The following is a 26,319-nucleotide window of genomic DNA, read 5'->3' as shown; positions in this document are numbered from 1 at the left end:
AGGGTCATATTGCCATCTATGTAAGAGTTTGATGGCATGCAGTTTGTATTGGCTGGAGATCGATGTCTGAGAGGACCCTCTACACAGTTTCAGCCACAGTGCTGGCTCTATTTCCCTCTCCAGGTCATTTTTCCATCTCGGTCTTAGCTTTTCGGTAGACACCTTCCCCACAACTACTAGTTCTATGTACATAACCCAGAGCAGGCCCATCTTCATTTCAGTTCTCTTATTTAAGAGCTGTTCGAAAGGCGTAAGGTCCCTCTGTATCTTGTCTCACCATTTTCCACTCATGAGCACCCCTTTCGCCTGGAAGTATGAAAAGACCGAAAGTGTACCCAAACCAATATCCTCCTCCAACTCACTCACAGCGATGAAGGTACCATTCCTCCGTAATTGACCCACTCTTTCGAGACCTTCCTCAAACCAAGCCTGAAACATTCCGGGTTTGGGATTGCATTGGGTATTTCTGGCGCCCACAAATGGCTCAACAGGGAGGGCCAGGTCGTCACCTCCTGCATTTCCGTGCCCTGTCTCTACAGATCCCATATTGTGCCAAGGATCGGGTGGTCATGGTCACAGATTATGCGGGTGGTGCTTGCTTCTATATACCCACAGCCTTTCCCCAACAGAGGTGGGGAACAGGTGGAGTTCAGTTTCCCCCACTCGATCCGGAATACCAAAGAGTTTGAGGTTGTTACACTTAGCGCGGTTCTCCAAGTCATCAATCTTCATTCTAATCTCTTCCTCGCGTCTTTCCGTTTCGGTTCCCGCATGTCCATCTGTGTATCTGGTGTGTCAAGCCAGGAATGGTCCTCCAGTTTCTCCTCCATCAACTCTGCTCCCAATGTCCACTCTCATATTTCCTCCATTTGCGTGGTGAAATCCTTCTTGGTTACTGCAGATTCCTCTGGAGCAATGGCCATGCGGAGCTGTACTGTATCACGGTCACTCAGACCCCTCGAGGTATACTTATAGGCAGCCAACTTCAGCCTTGCTTCCATGCGCCTCTTCCTGTTGTCTCCTACTAATATCCCGGGTGGTATACCCTTCAGTGTCCCCTTCCTGGCTTCCACCTTCCAAGTACCTTCGGGTCCGGGGATATCCCTTTCTTCTGTGGTCCGGGAGGCAGGCACACGTCCCGGAATCGGGGGCACACACCTCCTAGATCTGGCCTGGTACTTTCTCACCCCTTGTTGGTGGGAGGGGGCTAAGGGGGGCAGAATGCCTTTGTCACTGTCAGACAGCTCACAATCCCCTCTGAGAGGGAGTCTTCCACCACAGTTTTCCTAAAAAGCTACCTAGAGCCCCCTCTCCGCAGACGAGGAGCAGGCGCGGGCCCAGGTGCTCCAATGTGTTCCAGGGTCACTCCTTTTGGCCTCAGGGTCACTGTGTGTTCGCCCACTCTGGGCCCTCCTTTTTATTCTCGATTTCCTCCCCTCCTTCACCACCACCACCCTCGTCAGTGTTCACGTCTTCTTTTGCTAGTGGTGAACCACAGGCCACCCAAGGGTTGGTCCAGCACAGCCCCAGGGAGGTGTTTCAGTCCACGTTGTTCCACAAAGGCTGAAAGCGGTTAGTCTCCCAGACGCGGTAGGCCCGGCCCGACACAGTTCTCCGCCAGGTCTGGGACAGCTTCCCCAGCCTCCCAGCCCCTTCAGTCTGCACGAGGAGCGGCCCGCTGCCCCCTCTCTTGCTCCACTGCTGTGCGGTTGATGGCTCCTCCCTCCCAGTATGACCTTTCCTCATGGTTTACAGAGAAGGTTACCTTTGATTGCCCCAAGCCTCACAACCCTGCGTCTGTGGTTGAGTCAATGATGTCCCTTCCCTTGGTCACTTGCCTTTTCACTGGATAATGTAGGTCCTACCAGCACAACATGAGCCTCCTGGGAGAGGTGGTTTGGGGTTATGCTCTTGTTTGTGAGGATATAGAGGAGTGTGTTTCCACCCCAGTCCTTGCATGGTTGTTAGGCAGAATAGCATGCAGTACCCTCTGGGACTACAACATAAAATTAGGACTACAGGTGTAAGCAAAAACCAACCTTTGGTAGAAGTCTGTACTACACAGTTTGTGGTAGCGAGCTTAGCAGCCAGGCTTATCTCAAGAGGGAATGTGAGCAGTACAAGGATGTTACACATAGGTCTTACAATCACAGTGGTTCAAGTAAACACTTACACTCAAGGTTGGTAAAACACTTATTAATTTATTACACAATCATTTAGAAAACATTCACTAGAAGGAGGCAACTTAATATTATACACAAATATACTTCAATACCAAACCAATAGGTTTCTAAGTAAATTAGACTCCCCTGAAATAGGAGCAAAATGGCATGACAGTTACTTTCAAGGGGAGTCCTGCACTGCTCGGGACAGGACTGTTGGATAACGCTGACAAAATGGAGTCACTGCAGTTCGATTAGCTGTCAGCAAGCACACAAGCTGTGTCCTAACTAGCTCCGAGAATGGTATCTAGGTGGCTTACGAGTTGATTGGTCTCACCAACTCAAGGAAGAAGTCGTCCTTGAAAGGGCTTCTCTGTCGAGATGAACTTGGCAATTCGGACCTGCAGCGGGGCTTCACTGTGCAAACCAACGGTCCAGGAGTTGCAGCAGCCGTCCTCTTCCAGCCAGTCTTCGGTTCTTTAGTTCCAGTGGTCGACTCTGCTTTCCAATCCAAGAGATTCTCCTTTTAAACAGTTTTCTACCATTCATTCCAGCCTAGCTGCCACTCACCCAACAGGGTGGCTGTCCTTGCCGGACAGTCAGCCAGCCAATCACGCCAGAGTGCATTTGGGTCTCCTAGGAGACTAAGCACAGGGAGTTTCAGGCACCTCCCTCACTTCCTGCCCACCCCAAGCACTCAGGCGCCCTTGCCAAAGGCATAGAAACAAAGGGACCAAACCTAGTTTGGCGCGCAGAGACAAACTCTAGAAGGACCTTTCCAAAAAGAAATGGCAAATAAAGAAGACCGAGGCCCATTTAAACAAAGGGGCTTAAGACGCCATCTTGAAAAACATGGCTCCCGTGAGTTTTAGCTACCGGTGTTCGTGGTCGGGAAAAATCATGGTAGTTCGTTGTAAAAACACTGCGACCAGTCATTTCGATAGAAAAGTGTAGCTTTTGACTGCTACATGAGTTTCTAGACACAGAGGATACTAGGTAACCCCCTCCAGCACTATGTGTGCTGGGTCTAGGAATTTAAAAAGGCTAGTAACATCAATTTAACATTACATTCTCTGGGAAACAGTAGTTTATCCCAGAGAAGGTATTTAAACCTTGGGACAGCCTAAAAGGCTTCCCTGTGTCACTGCTCTGAGGGTTCTGTGTAACACAAATAAAAAAAGATGATGCCTATGGAGTTGTCTAAAACTCCATAACCAAAAGAAAGAAACACAGAAAACAAACAGATCTAAAAAGTTCAAAGCCCCCAAGTTTAGCAAAAGAGCTGGGGGTCTCCAAGGTAGAGAGGAATTAGCATATTTTGAGAATTCTCCCTAACAATGGTCAGCCAGTTAGACTTCTTACTGCTGTCCCCCCTGTGCCTCCCTCTTGGCCATGTGCCCTGCTACAGTCACAGAGGAGGGCCGTCCCGTTCTCCATGCATTTTTTTTTTTAACCTGGCCCTTGTGGCCTTCCCACACCTCGCTTCATGTGCACCATTAAATCCATGGGCTGCTGGTCCTTGAGAGAGGGGCGGGCCTCAAGGGGGAGGGAAGCAGCGACCCACCTCCAGTTATCAAACAGAGCTCCTCGACCTACGTCAGCTGCTCAGTCCCTCGCCGGGACGTTGTCACAGTGTTCTTATGTCTCCTGGAAGCGGTGCCTTTAAATTTCTGATGTGCAGGGCCTCTCCCCATGTATCACCCCTTGCAGGGGCGCCGTCACCATTTCCTTCTGTCCCTCGGCGGCAAGCAGCTTGTGTGCCTCCTGGGGCATGAAAGGGCAGCCAACACTGCGGGATCTCCAGATGTGGGGGGGGCTGAATGCCCCTCATGCCAACTGCCGCTTCGGTCTGGCTTCTCAGAATCGTTTGTGTGGTCAGTGGGTGTTCCCACACTCGACCCTGTGGCTCTTATTCCACGGAGGAGTGTGGGGGGGGGAGGAGGGGTGTCTGATCCCTTAACGGCCCGGTGAATGAGGGAGCTCGGCTCATAGGCTGCCATAGCCTGTGCGCCCCCTGGTGGCCTGCAAGGTGCACTTTTTATTCATTCAGGAAAGACCGGCCATATAATGCATACATTGAAGCATATGGGCTAACCATGCGTCATCCCAGATAATGTGGGTAGTTCAGAAGCGCATCTCCCCCGAAGATCAATGGAAACCAGCCATGCGTCTATTTAGCAGGCAATTCCACAACAAGCCCGAAGCACAAGTACCCTGATTAATTCCTGCTGAGTTACTAGAAACCTACTAGGTGCAACTAATGTATTGCACGCGGGAGGAACGGGGCTAGTTAGCTGCTGAGCTTGGACAGGCGGTGGGGACAGCTTGGACAGGCGGTGGGGACAGCCAACGGACCACAACCCTGAGTGTTGAACGGTACCACTGAGCGGAACCTGGACCTGCACTGAAAACATACTTTTAATGTACTGTTGAGTCTAACAAATGAACTAACCAATCCTCCCGCTCCTCCAACATAATCCACGACTACGGGTTAACTACACATGCCTATGCATTAATGAACATTGCACTCAACAAACTTCAGAGACTCTGGACCTAACCCAGACAGAACATACCAGTAGTGCACATAATCCATAAACCCCAACCCCACCACACACTAACACAAACCAACACAACTCCATCAAACATCTAATCAAACAACTATGACACTGGACCTCCCCCGCATCCTCTTAGGGATACAAACCAGTGCACACGATTGTACTTCCACCCCGACCGCATGTGACTCACACACCCAACATAAACATTAGTACACATCAGCGGCACCGAGTCTTACCCTTACAGTTTACAAGAAACTGAGCTGCACAACCAATCTGCATGCAAAGAAAACTCTAGTCCCTCCTAGTTCTGAACCTATCCTATCCTCACTAACATACCCCACCCTCCTTTCTTGCAGAGCCACCTGGAGACTGCACATGGGTGGTAGCGGTGTGTCCTATAAATCAACATATCATAACCTGTAATAACCCCCGCAAAATTTAGCACCATGTTGCTAGATGTGTACTTTAGAACTCACACATCACAAAGTTACACTAGAGCTCTTACAAAAAAATAAATACTGAACAAAAAAACTGCAACAATTAGCACTGTTAAATCTGACACTAAGATGTCTTAGTCTTTCTATCATAAGATAGTTTATCGCTCTCCCGATCACCACACTACTTGACTCACCTGAATAATGGTGTAGCACATACGACCAGATTCTTTACTGAAAACAGAGTTTTTCAATGACTGATCCACTATAACGTTAGCCACTTTTTCTAGGTCCACACCACCAGGATCTATTGAGGGGGAAAAGCACATGATCATTGCATGGTCCCGGATTTGTCCACTTTCATTCACATTTTTATTTATTGGACATTCGTATGGCACCTATACAGCAGAAAGTGTTTCCAGGCACCATAAGACAAAAAGGGGGAGGAGGGGGCAGAGGAGCAGAAAAACAATAACGGTACTACTAGGGCTTCTGACATTCGAATCGTGCAAGTGCAGTGTTAGGAAGTGCAGGGGTTGGTGGGGTGGGCAGATCAGGATGAGAGGGATGGATAGGGAGAGGGTGAGAGGAAAAGTGCTGGAAGGAGTGGGCCTAAGGGGCTGGGCAATTGTTTTAGGGTGCGTAGGAGGGCAAGAGGTAGGGGTGGAGCAGCCCCAGAAGGCTAGCCAGGAAAGGGTGCCCAAGGGCAAGTGCAGGTAGGCAGGGATGAAAAGGCAGGGGGGGGGGCTGGTCGAAGGAGGGTCTGATCCCGGTGTGACACCACTATCTGCTTGAAGAAATTTGCAGAGAGGTGGAGGAATTTTAGGGCTGGAAAGATGCTGTCCCTGGCCTTGAGGCCAAGGGTAAGTCTTGCAGTCCTATTCTGGATAAGTTTAAGAGGGCGGAGGGAGGAAAGGGGCAGATTAAGGAAGAGGCTGTTGCAGTAGTCAAGCCTTAAGAGAGAACCAGAGCTCTGGAGACATAAGGATGTGGGGGGGGGGCGCTAAATGGTTCTCAATGGACTTTAGTTTCAAAGGGAGACTATACCACAGCTTGCTCGCAACCACAGAGAAGGCCCTGCCACCCACTCTCTGGAGACGGAACTTGGGAACCACCACCAATCGCTCACTGCTAGAATGAAGGGCCCGGTTGGGGACATAAGGAACTTATCCTGAAGAAATTTCGGCCCCACTTGATAGACTGCAGAGTGAACAGTGCATAATGATTTAAAATGGATCCTTTGCTGCACTGGAAGACAGTGCAGAGGACACAATATCGGACTGATATGGGCGCCATAAGGGTTACCAGTCGCAACTCGAGCAGCTACATTTTGGAGAAGTTGCAGGCGCCGAATAAAACCAGCCGGCTGAGCCAAAAAAAACAAGGGCATTGCAGTAGTCCATCCTGCTCGAAACTAATGCCGCCACCACCACCGGAGGGCACAGACTGGCCGGAAGAAAGGGCAAAACTTGGCGAAGAACTTGCAACAAAAAGTGACCAGACTGGCACACAGCACTGAGCTGTGCCACCATCGACAGTGATGAAGACAAGTAAACCCCCCCCCCCAGGCTTTTCACCACTGTAACTGGAATAGGAACAGCGCCCATGGAAGCAGGCCAAAAAGGAAGAAGACCATGATTTGGGGGTGGCAGAGGATCCCACCACCAACACCTCCATTTTGTAGCCGTTCAACTTAAGCTGTCCACTTCCCCATGGGCAATAGACACGACACAATCCCGATCAAAGTCCAAGCGCACCAGGATTTGTGTGTCGTCTGCATAAGAATAGCACCTAAAGCCGTGGGAGCAGATGAGGGCAATCAGTGAACAGATGTAGATGTTAAATAACACTCAACCAGTCAGGAAGGAGGTGAACAAGGCCAGCACAGGGCCAGATATCCCTAAAGCTGCCAGCCTAGTGAGGAGCAGGGGGTGATCGACCGTTTCGAAAGCTGCTGACAGATTGAGTAAAATCAGGGCACCCACTCCGCCACGGTCAGCAAGTCTTACCAGATCGTCCAGGACAGAGACTAAAGACACTTTCTGTACCCCTTCCTGGGTGAAAGCCGGACTGAAAAGGATCAAGAATTGAAGAAGATTCCAGAAAAGAAGAAAGAAGAGGGGAGATCAAAGTTTCAAGAAGCTTCATAAAGAAAGGCAATAGAGAAATAGGTCGAAAATTAGAGAAAATAGAAGCATCAAGAGATGTTTTTTTAAGCAAAGGTAATACAGTGGCTTGCTTTACCTCAGCTGGAATAAGCCCCTGGCTTCAAGAGTGGTTCACAGCCTGGGTAACTATAGGAATAATCCTGGGCAAGAGATCCTGCAGGACAAGTAGGGGGACCGGGTCTGTCGGAGCAGCAGATTTAATATGAGATATAGCGGCTAGAACCACCTCATTGGTGAACACTGGAAAAGTGTCCCAAACAACCTTAGTTGGAGGGCTGATGTTAATCACCGGTGTCAGGGGCTGAGAGATTTTAATAATATTCCAAATATCAATGATTTTTGACTGAAAAAAATCTGCCAATGCATCACTGTGAAACTGGTTTGGCGGCGCTGTTGGGAGAAACCGTGCAGTGGAGGAAAAGGGTTTCACGACTGAGGAGAGTTCCATAGATTGATTTAACGCATCTTCTATCTATCTTACGAGTAAAAAATTGCTGTTGAGTAGTTTTAATCAGCAAGTGATAGCTTCTTGGCAGCGAGGTAAAAATGGCTTTATCGGTAGGATTGTAAGGCCGGCGCCATTTGCGCTCGGTTTGTTGAACCTTAAAAGCTTTGCAGCTCTCAAGTTATCCGAAAACCAGGGTTGAGAAGGGCAACCGTGAACCTTTACAGGTTTCAGTGCAGCAAAAAGATAAGCCGCTTGCAGCAATAAAAGAGGATAGAATTGATAGGTCAACATTACCTGTACTACAACTAGCCATAATGGAAGCGGCAACATGTTAACACTGCACCAGTTCCTCCTAAAAATACAACACTTCCCCCTCTGAGGGGGGGGGGGGGGGGCGATGGGATGTCGACCGAGCCATAAGAGGGAACCGTGAAGGAGATCAAATGATGGTCTGTCCAGATAAGTGGCATAACAGCAGAGACCACTTATACCTGGGATGGAAGAGAATACAAGGTCCAGGATGCCACCAAATTGATGGGTGGTATCAGTTATAAATTGTTTAAACCCAAGATCTAAAAAAAAAACATTGAGAAACTGCTTGAGGGATGGGACCAATTGTAGGTTGACTCTAATGTTGAAATCCCCCAGCACAATGAATTTGGAATAATTTAGCTGTAGTGAAGCCATGATTTCCAGGAATGGCTGTAGAAAAAGGGAATGCGTCCCAGGAGGACGATAGACCAGAAGTACGAGAACCGACTGCAAGGCACTCCATTCCCAGTGCATGATGCAAAGGTTTAACAGTAGTTTTAAACGTGGACTTGAAAATGATGGCCACCCCAACCCCTGGATGAGCTGCGGCTCTGACTACATGCAGAATCTTAAAGCCGTCAACCAAAAACTGTGGAATCATAGGAGCTGAAGAATCGGTTAACCACGTCTCCGTAACACACACTACATCAAGATCACCTACCATAAGCAGGTCCTGGATATGACTGGAGTGTACTACCATTGACCGGGCATTAACCAGTTTAACCTTAAAGACTGGTGTAGGTGCCACCACAAATGGACATATTACTTGGGGGTTATGGGGGTGGGGGGGCATAGACCAACTCGCAGGAAACAACATATTTGCAGGCGCCATTCCTAACAGCAAACTGCGTTTGTATGACATAGGAGAACATCCAGCGGGCCTGTCCGGAACCTGGACGTGCCCAGACAGGCTTAACTTTGGTGCAACTTCGGCACGTACCAGGCATGACTGCTGCGCTAGCTATAAGGACGGCATATAAGTGTGCTTTCAAGGTCATGTGACCGCAAGGATGAATGCAAGCAGAGAAAGACTGCATGAGTGGCGTAGGAAACAAGACTAAGCCCCCACAGATAAGGGAAGGCACAATTAGCCATTGGAGTTCCCAAATGGACTGAATAGCAGACAGGCAGTCGGAAATGAGAGAGGAGGGAAGCTTAAAAGGAGAGGTGTTTCATCAACATAACACTGGAAATGAGAGAATGTGGAAATCAAGTGGGCAAGATAAATGTTGAAAAGCTACGGCGAGAGGATAGAGCCCTGAGGGACACCACAGGTCGAGAGTGAAGTAAAGGAGAGAAGAGAAGAGGGCCCAGTTGCACTTGAGAGGGCTGATTTGAGAGGAAAGAGGTCAACCAATCCAATGCCCTGTCCAGGGTATCTTGGAGCCGGTTTGTGAGGGTGGAATGATTGACAGTTTCAAAAGCAGATGATAGATCGAGGAGGATAAGGGCAGAAGGGGAATTGGAGTCTAGGTTTGAGATCAGGTCATCACAGGTGTTCAGGAGAGTAGTTGCCGTGCCTCTGGCTACTCTGAAGCCAGACTGGTGGTTGTGGAGGCAGCCAGCAGAATCAGTGTGATGGATTAGTTGGGAGATAAGCAACTTCTCCATGAGTTTGTCCAAGAAAGGGGTAGTGGAGATACAACTGTAGTTAGCTGGGAAAGAAGCGTGCGCTGACAGATTTCTTTTCTTTTTAGGAGGGTGAGTGCTTGAGGCGTGAGGGGAAGGAGCCAGTGGCGAAAGAGTGGTTACAGAACTCAGCCAAGGAGGGAGCGAGAGTGGCAATGTTGTCCTTAATAGTTCTAGAGGAAAGGAACATGGAAGCATCTGTTTGGCGCAGACTTTCATAGAGCATACTATCTAGGTGACCTCATCAGGTGCTATGGGTTAGAATGTGGAGAGAAGGAGGGAGGAGGCGGGGGGCCGAGGGAGGCCTGCAAGCGGGCGAGGGATGCAGGGGGTTAGAGGAGAGAGAGAGAGAGAGAGAGTGAGTGAGAGGACGGGATGTCATGAGTTTTGGTTGTGAAATGGCTGGCCAATGCCCTGCAGAGGGACTGAGAACGAAGAGAAGTGGAGACTGCAGTAGGGTTGGAAAGTAACTTACAGATTTTGTGTTAGTGTTGGCCCCAGAGATGCGGGATTGGATATGGGCCAGTTTCTTGGAGTGGATGGAGAGTGTAGCCGCTGGAGCAGGCGACGGGCAAGTTTGTCAGAGGATGTGCTGAAGTCAACCACTTCCTTTCCGCCGCTTTGCACTTGCATTTCAAAAAGGCTAAGTCGGAATCATACAGCTACTGCACTTGGAAGCAGGCTTCATGCAGATTCTCATGGCAGGGGAAAGGGTGTCAAGGGTGTTGGAGATGGAGAGGTGGAGGTTAGTAAGAGCTTAATCAGTGTGGGGTGGGAGAGAATAGTAGAAGTGGGGGGTGAAGAAGGCAGCAAAAGCAGTATCTGACACTCGCTTCTTAGGTCGAGTGACGGAGGAGACTGGCAGTGCAGGTGGAAGCTGAGCTGGGGAGCCCAGAAGCTTCAAATGAGAGGAGAGCATGATCAGAACAGGAGAGAGGAGTAATGAGAGCGTTGGAGGAGATATCAGCAGAGCTGACCTCATCCAAGGTGTGCCCGGCTGGGTTGGTAGGGCCAGAGGGAAGAATAGTGAGGGAGAGAGTCGCAGAGGTTGCGGAAGTGTAGAGTCGCCTCATCAGGAGAATCAAGATGAAAAGTCTCCAAGGAGGAGAAGTTTAGCGGTAGAGGTCAGATGAGAAGAGGCGACGTCGGCCTACTCCGAAATGAAGGAGGAGTGCGGACATGAGTCCTATAGATGGTAGCGAGAGGGTAGGAGAGACGCAAAGCTTGCAGACAAGACTTTCAAAGGAGGAGTAGGATTGAGTGGGTATGATGGAGGCAGGGACCCATTCAGGGTAGACAAGGGCCACTCCGCCACCAGACTGTTTTGACCTGGGCTTGGAGAGGAACTTGTAGCCCTCAAGAAGGAGTGTGTTAAACACAGTGAGAGCTGGCATTGAACCACGTCTCAGTGAGGGCGTGGACGGCGAGGCCAAAGTCTTTAAGGAGGTGACAGATGTCAAGAGTGTTTGATAGAGTGAGAATTGAGGATGGCTAGGTGGAGCTGGTTGCCACCTTTAAAGGTCTTCTGAGGCAGGGTATTGCGGTGGCAGCCAGAGGAGGCAGGAGACGGGAGGAAGTTAATGAGAGACGGAAGACATCTATCAAGGAGGGGGTTGGGCTGAAAGCTCTGGGCCATGACAGTGCCATTCTGGTAGACATTAATAATGATGTAAACAGAAAAGCAGGAGTCCCTGTCTTCCAGACTCCAGTAACAATAATTGTAATATCGGAAAAGGTGAGATCTGGAAAATGTATTATCAGTATATTTGAATTATTAACTCATAAATGCAAATAAATTGTTTTTATTTGGATTTCAAAAATTTCATAAAAGATACAAACAATAGGACAATGCAATTATTCATTCAAGAATTAACGCCATCCATGTACACAGATACGCTTTACATTCAATAGAACTGTGTACAAAAATCATTACAACATCAAGGAAAATTGTAAATAAAACCAAGCCAAAAGGAAAATATTTTGAAATGTAGACAGGAGAAGACCAATGGCTCGATCTTGCCAATGTTGACTTCCTGCTACTCCAAAAGCAAGCACCAACCGGTTTTGATGTTGACAAAATGATTCTAGAACGTCTTCATCAGGGGGATTAATAGATCTAAGAACAAATGCACATTTTCAAATCAATATACAGCAAACCGCATAAAGTAGTATGCAAAAACACAGACTCTTTAATAAAAACTATATTTACTCACAGTCTAGGTCGTCCAAATCACATACGAACAAAGGGTCATCAACTGTAGATGTAACCATGTGATGGGACCCCACCACACAGTTGAAATTAATAAAAACATAACAGAAAATGGCCAACACTCACTATGAAGCTATATGCGCCTAATTAGTCATAATCACCGACACACCCTCACCAGTGCTTAATACACCAACCACTGAAGTGAGAGTGAAACGGTGGAGACAGTGCCGTGGCGGCAACATAGCGGGACATTTCTACAATGGTGTTGTTAAAATGGAACGGGAGCACACTGCTGTATAAACAAAAGGCACTTATTAAAAACCTGGCCCGAAAAGTGATAGCCATGGCTCTGGGTTCTGCAGTATTAAATGGTTAGTAGCAAGCATTATAATCAGCTCACCACAGGAGCTATTCCATTCACTTTTGGACGCACAGGGAACCCAGCGGTCATCTGCAGGCTAAAGCGGTGACCGCAAAAACAAGACAGCCCCTCCATGATGGCAATGGAAGAAGGGCACGGATACATAGTCCTGAGCGCCATCTTGGAAATGCAAAAACCCAATTAATCATTAGCCTCTGGTGGTGTTATGCGCCTAGATTGAAATCTGACAGCCGTTCAGCAGGGGCCTATTGCCTGGACAGCACGAGACAGAACAAGGGGCGCCAGCCAAAGCGAGAATGCAAAACATTTTGGAGGTAATAAGAATCCACACAGGTGAATCAGAACAGATGATTCAGAAGCAGTAAAAAAGATGATTAATAGAAGGTGAAAATTGAAATACAAAGCAGTGGGGAACAAGATCAATTCTAACCTCCACAATCCCAACCCAAAATGGAGACCATTCTTGAGTGCTTTAAGCAGAAAAATCCAAAGCCTTTCTTTATTATTCCATTTGTTGGCCGTTCACCTTCAGTAGGGCTTTGGCCTTTCTCAATATAGAACCATCTCAATTCTGACATGTCCAAGATCAACAAAGTGTGACACCAATGGTGCATTATGAACGTTATTGCGTGTCTTGGAACGGTACACGTTTATTCTAACATGCCCTTCTCGTGATGTTTTTCCCGCATATCGTTTATTGCATGGGCAAACAAATCCCATACACTACGTTTTTAGTCTTACATGTGGTGAACATCTGCAGTTCCCAAGTACTTTCACCATATTCAAAAGATTGAATTTTCAAAGATAATTTACATGCCATGCACTGGGTGCAAGGGTAATGGCCCACCACAGGTTGTTTGAAAACATCACTAATTCTTACTATGGGTGTATGATCCCTTCTGCTTGCCCTAGTCAATTTTTCAAGCTATATGGCCTTTCTTAAAAGCCAACAATGGTTTTTCAATTTAAAATCCATAGTAGACCGGACTCTCCACTCTTTCAGGATGGAGCCGCGAATGACAGTGCTATGCTGGCAATTAGTGGTGGAACAAACCACTTTGTTAGTGTTACTATCTTTCACTGTAGATCTTAACAAGGTTTGTCAATCAGTATTTTTGCCTCAATGAGGCAGTGGCGTACCATTCTCTTTGGGTAGCCCCTTTGGGCCAACCTTTTCTGCAGGATATCTGCAGGTTTATTAAAGTTGGCCAGTGAGGTACAACTATAACGAAGGCGCAAAAACATCCCATATGGAATGTTAATGAGCAAATGTTGAGGATGTTGGCTAGAAAACAGTGGTGGCACTATGTGAATTTGTAGCCTGAATTAACAATCTAGACCTATCTACATTTCACTTGTGAGCACTCAACTTCTAATGTTGCCTTCTTTGATTTGAACATTTTTAACACTATGGCACTCTCGAAACTGAACTGTTTCACAAAAGTAGTGAAAGGAACACCACACAACACTTTTCTAGCCAACATTCCCAAAGTTTGCTCAATAACATTCCATATGGGATGTTTTTGTGCCTTCGTCGCAATTGTACCTTACTGACCAACTTTGATAAACATGCAGATATTCTGCAGAAAAGGTAGGCTTAAAGGGGCTATCCAAAGACAATGGTACGCCACTGCCTCAGGAGAAGCAAAAATACTGATCAAACCTTGTTAAGATCTACAGTTAAAGATAGTAATACTGACAAACTGGTGTGTGCCACTACTTATTGCCAACATAGCACTGCCATTCGTGGCTCCATCCTGAAAAACTGGAGAGTCCGTTCTACTATGGATTTAAAATTGGAAAAAAACAATGTTTGCTTTTAAGAAGGGATGCAACTTGAAACAGAGTTTGACTAGGGCAAGCAGAAAAGATCATAGGTCCGTAGTAAGAATTGGGGATGTTTTCAAACAACCTGTGGTGTGTCATTAACCTTGCACTAAGTGGATGGCATGTAAATTCTCCTTGAAAATTCAATCTTGAATATGGTCAAAGAACTTGGGAACTGCAGACGTTCACCACACGGAAGACCAAAACGTGGTGTATGGAATTATTTGCCCATGTAATAAACTATATGTGCGGAAAAACATCACGAGATGTGCATGTTAGAATAAACGAGCACCGTTCCAAGAATGTGTCAGAATTTAGATGGTTCTGTATTGAGAAAGTCCAAAGCACTACTGAAGGTGGAATGGCCAACAAACTGAATTATAAAGCACTGCTTTTGGATTTTCTGTTTAAAACACTCCAGAACGGTTTCAGTTCTGCTGAAGATTGGGACTGGGGAGGTTAGAATTGATCTTGTTGCCCACCAATTTGTATTTTAATTCCCGTTTTTCACCTTCTATTAATCAACTTTTGTTTACTGCTTCTGAATGATCTGTTCTGCACCACCTGGGTGGATTCTTATTCCCTCAAAATATTTTGCCTTTGCGCTTTGGCTGGCACCCCTTGTTCTGTCTCATGCTGTCCAGGCAGTACGACACGTTATCTTCCCACACTATTGGGACTTGATTGCCAATGCTGGACTGTTGTCAGCCTCTTTTTAGACTTACACGAGTGAAATGTATTTTCACCACCAGCTGCGGCATGACTGCCACATTCCAACTCGGGCAATAACCACCATCAGTATTCATTACCTTGCAGTGTTTTGCACAACACACTCTGGCTATTTAGCCCCTGCGGAACGGGTCTCCGATTTCGATCTATGCGCATACCATCGCTTGAGGCTAATGATTGTGTTTTGGCCTCTTCAAGATGACGCTCAGGATAGTGCTCAGGACTATGGATTTGCTGCCCTTCTTCCATTTTCATCATGAAGGGGGTCGTCACGTGTTTGCGGTCAACGGTTTTGCCCGCAGAGTGCCCTATGTGTCCAGAAGTGAATGAAATAGCTCTGGTTTTGGGCTGATTATAATACAATAGGAGGCAAGTTGTGTAGCACCCCTTGCTAGCATCCATTTCATGCCGCAGAACCCAGAGCCATCGCTACCACTTTTTGGACCAGGTTTTTGATAGAGTGCTTTTTATTTATACAGCATCCTGCTCCCTTACCATTTTCACACCACCATTGAGGAAGTGTCCCGCAACGTTGCAGCCACAGCACTGTCTACACTGGCCATCTGGTAGGTTGCAGGAGTTGAGTTCATTACACACTCTGGCTTCAGCCACAAAATTAATACATCTTCTTAATTGTGTGACCCTTTCTACAGCCCGGTATAGCAGTTGGCTTGTTTCTACCAACTCCAGTGGTACCTAAAGTGGTGGGGGCCCCCTGATGTCATAATTGCGATGTGGATCAATTCATATCTTGTCGATTTTCAGTTTGTACTGGAGACCCTGACATTGCTTGCTAAGGTAGCATACACTTTTTATGGGTTTCACTTTCACTTCAGCGGTTGGTGTATTAGGCACTGGTGAGGGTGTGCTGGTAATTATGACTACTACTGGGCACATATAGCTTCATGGTGAGTTGTTGGCCATTTTTTATGCTATGTTTTTATTCATTTCGACTGTGTGGTGGGGTCCCATCACTTGGTTGCACCTACAGTTGCTGGCCCTTTGTTTTTCTTGTACAGGCTTACAAATGTGTCATTGGTGCCTAGTGCTTCATTTAACTGGTTGTATATTATTTAGACGACCTAGACTGATTAAATATAGTTTTTATTAAATATTGTTAGGATACTACTTTAGCAGTTTGCTGTATATGGATTTGAAAATGTGCATTTGTTCTTCGATCTATTAATCCCCCTGATGAAGATGTTCTAGAATTATTTTGTCAACGTCGAAACCAGTCGGTACTTTCTTTTCGAGTAGCAGGAAGTCAACATTGGCAAGATGGAGCCATTAGTCTTCTCCTGTCTACATTTAAAATTATAAGTTTTTAAAAATATTTTCCTTTGGCTTTGTTTCATTTACAAATTTCCTCGATGTTGTAATGATTGTTGTACGCCATTCTATTAAATGTACAGTTTATCTGTGTACATGTATGGGTTGAATTAATTGAATTCAACAAATAACTGCATTGTGCTATTGTTTCTATCGTTTACAAAGTTTTAGAAATCCAAATAAAAACAATGTATTTTTCATTTATGAGTTAATTCAAATGCACTGATAATTCATTGTTGCAGATCTCACCTTTTCAAATATTACAGACATTAATAATGCGCCTGGATGATAGGAAGTGCACTAAGAGAAATTCCAATCTGGCTCGACCATTAATGGGTGAGGAGAAAAAGGGGGAGAGGATGGAGACCAAATGGGGATTCCATAGGTCAGGAGAAGGGACAGTAAAGAGGATGCCCGTAATAGTCTCCCTGGAGGAAGCATGGACGTAGGTGTCGGCAATAGGCAAACCTGGAATGGATCCCAAGAGTGTTTTCTTAAATGTTTTCCGTCCAGGACTCGAGAGAGTGGTAGGAAAGGGGATAGAATAGTAATTAGAGTAGAAAGGAGAGATGGAGAGAACTATGGTTGAAGGGGAGAGGGAGTTAAAGCAGAAGAAGGGACTGCACAATGCACAAAGACTCATCAGGCAGCCTAGCAGCAAGTCAGTTGAAGAGGAATCGCGTGCAACAGTAAAACGGGAATAAGGCCTAGGTTACAAAGAGGCAAACGGAAGAAAGAACAGTTCACAAATGTGGAGGCACAGTCAGTAAAGTAAACAATTCAGAAATGATAGTCAGGAATGAGGGCTTTGCCATGGGGACCTTCACTGAGTGGCCTGACCTGCCCGACTCCTTCCGAGGATTGCCTTACCGCTGGCTGGTTGCGCTCCTCGGGGGCGGGTCTCCAGACTGTATGGCCTCCTTCAGAGCAGAATGACCCACTCATGCGAGGGATTCAGGTAGGTATGGAGTAGAGATCTAAGTGTCAAAGAAACAATCAACAATGGGATTCTATGTGTGCCCGCTCCCTTAATTCTAGATTTAGACTAATCAAATTTAAAATACTCCACAGGTACCACTACACCCCAGTCAGGCTGCACTACATGTCAGTGGATCGCCCATCCGAATGTCCCAGGTGTAGAGCAAATAATGCGGATTACATACATATGCTCTGGTCCTGCCCAAACCTTTTCCCATTCTGTAGGGAGGTGTGCGCAACCATATCCCAAATACTTGAATGTACTATCACCCCATCCCCATTGGCCTTCCTCTTCCATGAGATTCCCCCATATCTGCTGTGATGACAAGAAACTGGCCGGATTGTGCATGTTGCTTGCGACCCGCTTTCTCCTGCTTCTTTGGTTGCGTCCTTGGGCCCCCACTCTCACCCAATGGCTTCAGGCTGTCACCTGGGCCTCCGATACCGAGGAGTGTTGGGCAAGCCTGCAACCGGTAGTGAGTAGACCCAGAAACATCTGGACCCCCTTCCGTTCATATCTGATTAAATGCTCATAAGTTCCGTTATCATGGTCCTGTGAGGCCACTGTGTCAGACTACACATTTTCTTTCTGTAAAGGGCTGATTGCTCATGTGTTGCTCGCTGTTCTGTTTTGTCAAGTAAATCAAAGTTTAAAAAAGAAAACAAACAAAAAAAAAAATGGTCGTGGAGGTTAAGATATTTTTTTTAAAAAGGCCTAGCAATTGGCAAAGCAGCCTTTTATATGTAGAATTCTGATTGATTTACACAAATCAGTAGAAAGGCCTGTATTTTTTTTGCATAGCCTGCGTAGAGCAGCAGGATTTGATTTTTCTTTTGTCCACAAAATGCAGGAACACAGTACGCCCAGGGAGATAAAGTACAGGGAGATCAGGTTCATACAGCAAAGCAGGACAACAGATGCAAAGGGCTCACAGTAAAACCGAGGGAGTAATGCAGAAAAAACAAGGACGCCCAGAGAATGCAGGCACAGGCAAGGGGCAAGGTAGTTTCCAAAGTCACAAATTGCATGAAAGTCAGGCAAAGTCATTGCAATATGCACGGAAAGGTGGGGCTGGTGAGGCGCTAGGCACAAAACTGGAGCTGCAATAGGTGAGGAAATGACGCCAAGGAAGTGTGCAAAGGTGCCAGACCATGACAAGGTCCGGAATGAGGATGCAGCAGGCCCAGAAGAAGCGCTCCATGCATCAAAACAGAGGCTGGAGCAGCAGTTGTTGGAAGAGGTTGGTACCGCATTGTAAGGGACAGGGGGGTTGAGATGGGGCAGCAATGCAGGCAGATGCGGTATGGGTGTCCACACAAGAACAAAAGGAAACCCTCACCTGGTGCCCACCTAAGAATAAAGGAGAACTGCATCTGCAGGAAAAACAAAATTGGTGCACTGACAAAGATGGCCTCCTCCCTTGGTTACAGGCTGTGGATGGAACTAAAGATGGCGCAGATAGCGCAGCCTTACTGAGGGGAGGGGCGGGACCCTCAACATCAAGAAAGCCTCACCAGGAAAGCCCACGCTGGAGGGGGAGGGTGGGTTGGTGTGAGGGGTGAGAAGATGGTATTGTTGATTCCACTGCAGGTAAAGGCTACGGGCATGCATACATGAAAAAGCCTTACTCACCAGGGTACAGGACCCAACCTCCAATGGATATAGGCAGCGGGCGGTGCAAAAAATGGCAGGGCCTTGTAGCAGTGGTCATAAGGCTGCAGGGTTTGCAAAGACGGTGGAAGGCCTTATGTTCCCAATCTCATGGAAACTAAGGCAGCGGGAAGAGTGAGATGATGTGGCCGTATCTTAGGGATACGAGGGAGGGGGTGGGGGGGTGCCCCTCATTCACATTGAACAGATGCAGGAATTCAGGGCAGAATAGAGGCTGGCTGGCCCCGCCGTTCGAGGGTTGGTATGATCTACCCCGTTCCCAGGCACTCGCTGCTGGTGATAACGCACAGTGTTGCAGTGGGGTTTCTTTGCAGCTCTGCCCCGTTATCCACGTCTGCACACCCTGTCGACTGGCTCTCGCTCTGCGCCTCTCTGCAATGTCGGGTAGGCATTTGTAGTTCACCTACCTGCCGTCATTGCCGCAGGATCGCCACGTAGGCCACCCAAGTTGTAGGTGCTGCCTTCAGGAGTCACAGCACCTTCTTTGCTATGCCTGCCGGCAGTGCTGGTCCTTGCTATTCCTCCATGGGTCTATAAAGGGTGGTGTGTCTGCTCGCATCCCTCATACTCCAAGCAGGAGCTCCACAGGCCCCCTCAGTATGTAGACCCAGACATGGCTCTAGGCACTGCTACTGCCCGCTGCTCCTCCCGCCTCTACTACACCGCACAATGTTAATGGAGCAAGCAGTACTACTTGGCACCAAACATTTAGCATACAACCAATGAGCGCATGATCACAATCGGTGAAAGCTATTCACATGTGACAGATTAAATAAGTAGGTCCCTACAACATTAATAAGCCTTTAATAATTACCAGCAAGAGGACTATTTGAAGTCATTGGCCACCATGAGGGTAATGTGAAATGAACAGCATGAACCTGGCTGCCTGATAATGCATTCTCTACTTAAGAGGGAAGGTGTTGAACGCACCTGCCTCAGACTTTAAGGGCCTGCAGAGCTTCCAGTACAAAGAGGAAGAAGAGTTAGCAGAAGGATACAGTGCCTCAGCTTACAAAAAGCAACCTCACGACCGATGGAGCCACCTAGATCACCAAGGCTAGCTTTGCAGCTTGAGGCACACTACCTGTACTTGGATATCTTAAGTATCATGAAAGCTTTAGTAACAGAGCTTTGAGGCCCAAGCCTTCCCAGGAAGTGCCACAGCAGCCAAGCCTTGGGCTCTGATCCTGCAACACAGCATGGAGACCTTGACCAGTGAAAGGTTAGAAAGACAACTCCCCATGGGTGTACCTTCAGACACAGATTCCCAAAATGGTACCAACCATGATAGACCCTCGATGCAGGATGAGATCGAGGCATTTCACACCATGATGGTGAAAGCTGCCAAGATGTTTGACCCGCTACTTGCAGAAAAAAGGAAAAAGGTTGTGCTAGCAAAGGGAGATGCCAAGCAAAGCAATGTCCATTCCGATTCTGGAGGACAGGCTAGTTGCCTTCACTGCTCCGTCCAAAAGAGAGCGACTGGACAAGAAATATACAGTGCCGGATAATGCCACAAAATGTCTCAGCCGAGACCAGAATCAGTGGTCTCTGCGACCCCAAGGGAAAGGTTGCCTTATCCATCCTTGCTCTGGCCAGTTCCTCCAGACAGAGAAGGCAAACAACTTGATGCCTTTGGTAAGCAAGCTATTACCATGGCTGCATCTACTATAAGGCCACAAAAGCTCTGGCCATCTTGGCCAGATAGGACGGTGAATTGTGGTATAAGACTGAGTGCATACTTTAACTTATGCTGGAGGACAAGAAGCAGGCGGCTTTGACTCTGCTGAGAGAGGGTGAAGCAGCATCTGACCACACTATAAGTGGCCATTATCTCCATTGTTGACACAGGCTTTAGTTTAGGCAATGGAGTAAGTCTACACTGTCAAGGCTGGCTAAAGACCATGAATTTCAGGCTAGAGGTAGTAGTTTGTCATGTATATAGCACCTTTATCCCATTAATATGACCTCAATGCGCTGGTGGTGATGAACGCCCTTGGGGTATTTGAATCTAATGTATGGGAAATTGTCAGAAAGAATAGAATATGTGTGTGCATTAGGCCGAGCTGGGGAGTCGGTGGGCTGGCCGTGCCCCAGAAAGCTACCCATGATAGTCAGCCATGTGGATGGGTGCTGGACCACGCCAAAGTAACCGATATGCCTTTCGATGGGGACGGCCTATTCGGCAAAAAGGTGGACTCGATTCCAAGATGGCCGCCGTCCCCTGGGGTGGGGGCACGCACCCGTGCTCCGTCCGGGAAAGACAAAACGAAAGGAGATAATTCAGCAAATTGAGCGGAAAAATACCCGTCGCCCCCTCTCCATGGCAGCGCAGACGGAGGCAAGCAACCCTGCATTGAAGTTTTCGGCACACGCAACCAGCCAAACGCTCCGGTGTCAGACCCAAGGTCCATGCCGCAGGACGGAAGGAAGTGCGCCCCGCCGAAAATCGAAGCCGATCCTAGGGGACCAAGAGCAGCAGCAAGCAACTGCTGGAAGCAGCGGATTCAGACCGCTTTGATCACCAAACTCCCCGCTATAATTCCTGACATGGGGCGCGGGCTCCAAAGACTCGTCGGAGACTTGGATCAGAGCCCAGAAGGAGCTTGCCACGGAGAGCGGACTGCAGAGAAGTGCGGAAGGTGGCGGAACTCCCAACGGGACCCGGCCTGAACAGCCACCGGCCCTGAAGCCGTGACCAGGGCGAGAGAGACCCAACATGTCATTAAACGTGGTAAGCAGGAAAAGGCGGGGATGGTGAAGGAAAGGGGCACGGACACCAGAAAGCCTTATCCACCGGGAAAGGACAAGGACACAGTGTTACTAAGCCTGGGAGAAGAACGCCCAAGGGCTACTCTGGGCACAACACCCTACAAAATACTACACCATATAAGTGCCCTATGGCCAGATACAGAGGTGGGCCACAGCTCTATATACAAAGGAACTTGAGCACTGTTGCTCTCCCTCCCCCAGCTTACCCATTACACGCCTTTGACTTCGAGCCGATTCCCTACCCGGCTTCGAAATATTGCTTGCAAAACAGGACATTGAGAGGATTCCACCTCGGTTGAGGGTGAAAAGACAGCCTGCTAAATAGGCCAGAGAGCAGACTTTGGCCACGGGGGGACCCTGGTCCCACAACAGTGCCACAATACTACAGGAGACAATGGATAGACCCACCAACTGGCAAGCGCAAAAGAACTGTAATTGGGGACGGCTATGCCGGGGGAAAGAGCAGTCCTGGGCCATTATCACCCCCCCTACATATAGGGAGACCCAAGCCCAATATACATCACCAACTGGCGCAACTGAAGTGGCATACAGTACTAATGCCCCAAACCATACGCACCCGCTGGGTGGAAGAAGAAACATGGAGACACACCCAGCCACATAACCCAGAGAGGCCAAAAGAAACTGCTGAAAAGGACCGGCCTTTCCAACCTGGAGCAACACAACCATCAGACTAGAATTGCGGATAGGACAGCTGTTTGAGGCCAAAGCTGCCCAGCGCCAGGACCAAAACAAAGGAGCAGACACACAACAAAACACCCCAGAGGCGCACCTCTGCACCGGCCCACATATACACTGCCCCCCGAAATCCAGAAGCGCCCCTCTTAAAGCCAGGAATACAGCGAAAGTACATGGAGGACAACTGGAACTCTGCTGGAGACAACACTGGACGGAGGACCCTCAGTGTGGGGCCACAAGAGAAGAAACTGACACTCGAGGTAACACGGAAGTAGACATCAACATGGCCCTAAGCAAGGAGGACCACTAAGATTGTCTGAACGGGATGGAAAATCGCATGATCGAGTCCCTCCAAGATCAATTGGTCAAAATCAGAGAGGAACTTCGCTCTTCCATTCAGGAAGTCAAGAAGGACATCACAGACCTAGGAATGAGTGTGGACACAGCAGAAGCGGGGCTCTCTGAGATTGCGGAAGACTCAAAACAGGCCAGTGCCCTGCTTGACCAAATCGCCAGAGCAACACATAACCTAGAGCTCCAGGCGGAGGACCTGGAAAACAGATCCCGAAGATCTAACATCAGAGTCAAAGGCCTGTTGGAAACAATTGGGGACAAAGATCTAAAAGAAACCATGCAGAACTGCTTCAGCAGCCTGTTAGCTGGTTGTCAGCCAGAGGACATACTCAAAGATAGAGTGCGCAGAGTGGGACCCGGGATCCAGACCTAGAGACATTCTGCTGGCAATGACCTCCTACAACATGAAGGAGGAACTTCTGAGGGCAGCAAGAAACTAGCAACTGGTCTCCTTCAATGGAACACAAGTCCACCTGTTTCAGGACCTAGCACTCTCAACCCTACAAGAAAGAAGATTAATGTTACCGGTCACAAGGGCGCTAAAAGCTAAAGGAATCGCCTATAGATGGGCATAGGCCTTCGGCTTGCAGATTACCTGGTAGCATAGGCTGCACTGCATCACCACCTGCGAAGAAGGCCTGTCCCTGCTACACCTGGAAGAGGAAGAACCACGCTCAGACTCAAGACCAAACCATAACTCGAGAGGCATGGGACCCAGGCACTGGGAATGGTCAGCTACCCCAGCCAAGAGGCGCGGTAGGGAGAGCTCTCTAACAGGCCCCCGCCCGAAGTGATCTCTGGCATCAGTATGTAAGATGGACATTAGCCGATAGGTGGGGTCCAAGACCGGCACCAGGAGAGGATGGACTCGATAGGAAGGATACAGAGTAATCCTTATGAAATAACCCAGACGGAGGAACGGGATGACCCATACTGAAACCTACTTTCGGCACATTGATATGTCCTGGCGGAGGACAAGTTGGAGTGGAAGTGATAACCAACACCCCGGGAGGGGCTCAGCGAAAGGTTAGCACGACCTTTAACTGTGGGGTAAGGTTGGTGTAGGCTGAACAAGGGAGGGATAGTTAAAGTTGTAAGGTATGGTCCGGGGACCGAGGGGATAAGTGATTTAAGTACACAGAGGAGGCATGACCGAAAGCGAGGAAACCCCAAATACAAGCGGTATGGCTGAGCTGAATATCGTGTCCCTAAATGTACAGGGCCAAAACTCGCCTGTCAAACGTTGTTCGATCCTGATGAGATTATTAGACCTGCAAGCGTCAATTGTGTTCTTACAAGAAACACCTTCTCCCTGCGGATGAAGGTATACTGGCCTATAGAGCGTTCCCCAGACGAAATTATGCTTCCGGGGGAGTAGACATTCTAATAGGGGCCAAAGTGGCATTAAAGAAACGGGCGCTCTATAGAGTTCGGGAGGGGAAGTACCTACTCCCAAAAGGCACGCTAGGGGAACATACATACACATTAATTGCAATATACGTCCCGAACGAGAAACAAGACCTATTTCTGGGGGAAATACTAAAGAATTTTGGGGGTTGGTGTTAAGGACAGGCTGTGATTGGCGCCGACTTTAATTGTGTTATGGACCCCACCCTAGACAAAACGTTGCCACCCACCGCAGCGGATGGGAGAAACAGACAGGCGTTGGGAAAACTTTTCAGAGATCTGGGGGTGATAGAAACGTGGAGATTTTTCCACTAAAAAGAGAGGGAATTCACCCACTATTCGGCAGTCCACAAAGGGTACTCGAGAATTGATATGATATTGATCCCGCAGGTGTGCAAGGTGGAAATAGGCGCTACATATTTGTCTCATCATGCCCCAGTCCTGGTACAAATTGAGATAGGTAACAGCATTCATGAGACCTGTAAGAGCTGGAGGCTGGACAAAATGATACCGAGAGACCTGGCCGTTAGAGCACACATGGAGAGGATGCTACTGAACTACTTTCAAGAGAATGACGTTGGGGAAACAGACTGGGGAGAATTTGGGACGCAAGCAAAGCGGTGGCCCGAGGGGAATTCATATCGCAAACAACTTCATACATGCGGGAAAGAGGGTTCATTAAGAAGAAACTTGAGGTAGCACTATCGGAAGCTGAAACACAACACAAAAGTAAACAATCTCAGAAACCACTAAGAATAGTTCGGCAAGCTTGGGCCCAACTAGAAACACACGTAGCGGACCGCACAGCACAATCCCTACTCTACACCAAACAGACATATTATGTTCAGGAAGGGAAGGCCAACAAATTCCTGGCAGCCAAACTATGCATTCAAAAGTCCCGCAACTATATTGTACAACTTAAAGATGAAAAGGGGAACTATGCACATCAGAGGAGGGTAAACGGGAGATAATGGAAAGATTCAATCAGGAGCTGCTAAAACGAGAAAACCTCCACTTGCACGCACAAATAACCTATACGTCCAAATTCACCCTGCCTCACATCACTGAGGAAGATAACAACGCCTTACAGGCCCCTATAACAGCACAGGAAATAAGCAATGCTATATCGGGATTACCCCCTAATAAGACCCCAGGGCCAGATGGACTGGGGAATGGATACTACAAAACATTCCAAAATCAACTACTGGGCCCACTGATAAAACTATTTAACTATATATGTCCATAACATAACATTTAATAGAGGAAACTCGGTTACGATTTTGATACTCAAACCGGGCAAACACCCTACCGACCGCGCAAGTTATCGGCTGATATCACTCCTTAACACCGATGCCAAGGTGTATGGGAAAATCCTCGCAACAAGGCTATCCAGAGTTCTCCCTAAAATAATTCATGCCGACCAAACCAGGTTTATATTGGGGAGGCTCACGCAAGACAATATTAGATGGGTAGTAGATATCACAGATTTGGGAACCAGAACGGGACAGAAAATCTCCATTGCTGCTCTAGATGCAAGAAGAGCCTTCGATAGTCTAGACTGGTCCTAGAGAAATTCGGTTACGACCCCACCTATGTCAAAATGGTTATAGCGAACTTCCGACCCCTGAACACTTCCTTCATGGTTAATGGGAAATCTACAGCCAAAATAAAAATACGTAGGGGTACACGCCAGGGCTGCCCTCTCTAGCCCCTAATTTTCGGTATGGCAATGGAAGCCATCGCTGAAATAATAAGACAGGACCGGGAGGTGTTGGGAGTGACCTGCCAAGGGATAACGCACAAAATAGCCCTTTACGCTGATGACATTATGTTGTTCCTCAAGGATCCAGTGCACACACTACCGAGGGCTCTGGCTAGGCTACAAGACTTTGCCAAGATCTCGGGGTTTACCATAAACTTTACTAAATCTAAGGCCCTAAACATCACGGTAGGAGAGGGAGATATAAATATAGTGAGGCCGATACACCCACTGATTTGGGAAGAGGAGACAATAGAATACTTGAGGATTCAATTGACAAGGGATTACAAAAGCTTGTATGGAGAGAATATCACACCCCTGTGGAAACAATTGAGGAAAGACCTGCACAGGTGGGAAACCCAAGAACTGTCCTGGTTTGCGCGTATTGCGGCCCTTAAAATTACCCTGCTGCCCCGATTACTATACATGGTAAGCTCCACCCCCGGTAGAGATACACACACCGCCCCCCCCACCTCCTACCCAAGATATGTAAAGCG

At 47.8% G+C, this 26,319-nt stretch overlaps 1 protein-coding gene across 3 annotated transcripts in view; it reads right to left on the bottom strand.

Moving 5' to 3' along the window:
• The window catches only part of MIF4GD (MIF4G domain containing), a 165,895-nt gene that overhangs the window by 22,761 nt on the left and 116,815 nt on the right, over positions 1 to 26,319 (bottom strand). For all 3 annotated transcript variants that reach the window (XM_069654811.1, XM_069654813.1, XM_069654812.1), the window contains exon 3: positions 5,349 to 5,458. In XM_069654811.1, the coding sequence (XP_069510912.1) occupies positions 5,349 to 5,458 (110 nt within the window). The remainder of the gene's footprint in view (positions 1 to 5,348; positions 5,459 to 26,319) is intronic.

Source organism: Ambystoma mexicanum, chromosome 3q (genome assembly GCF_040938575.1).
Source record: "Ambystoma mexicanum isolate Mex_15411 chromosome 3q, UKY_AmexF1_1, whole genome shotgun sequence".
In the NCBI taxonomy this organism is placed as follows: Eukaryota; Metazoa; Chordata; class Amphibia; order Caudata; family Ambystomatidae; genus Ambystoma; species Ambystoma mexicanum.
Note: the sequence above shows the minus strand (reverse complement) of the source record. Positions and strands in the feature narration are given on the sequence as shown.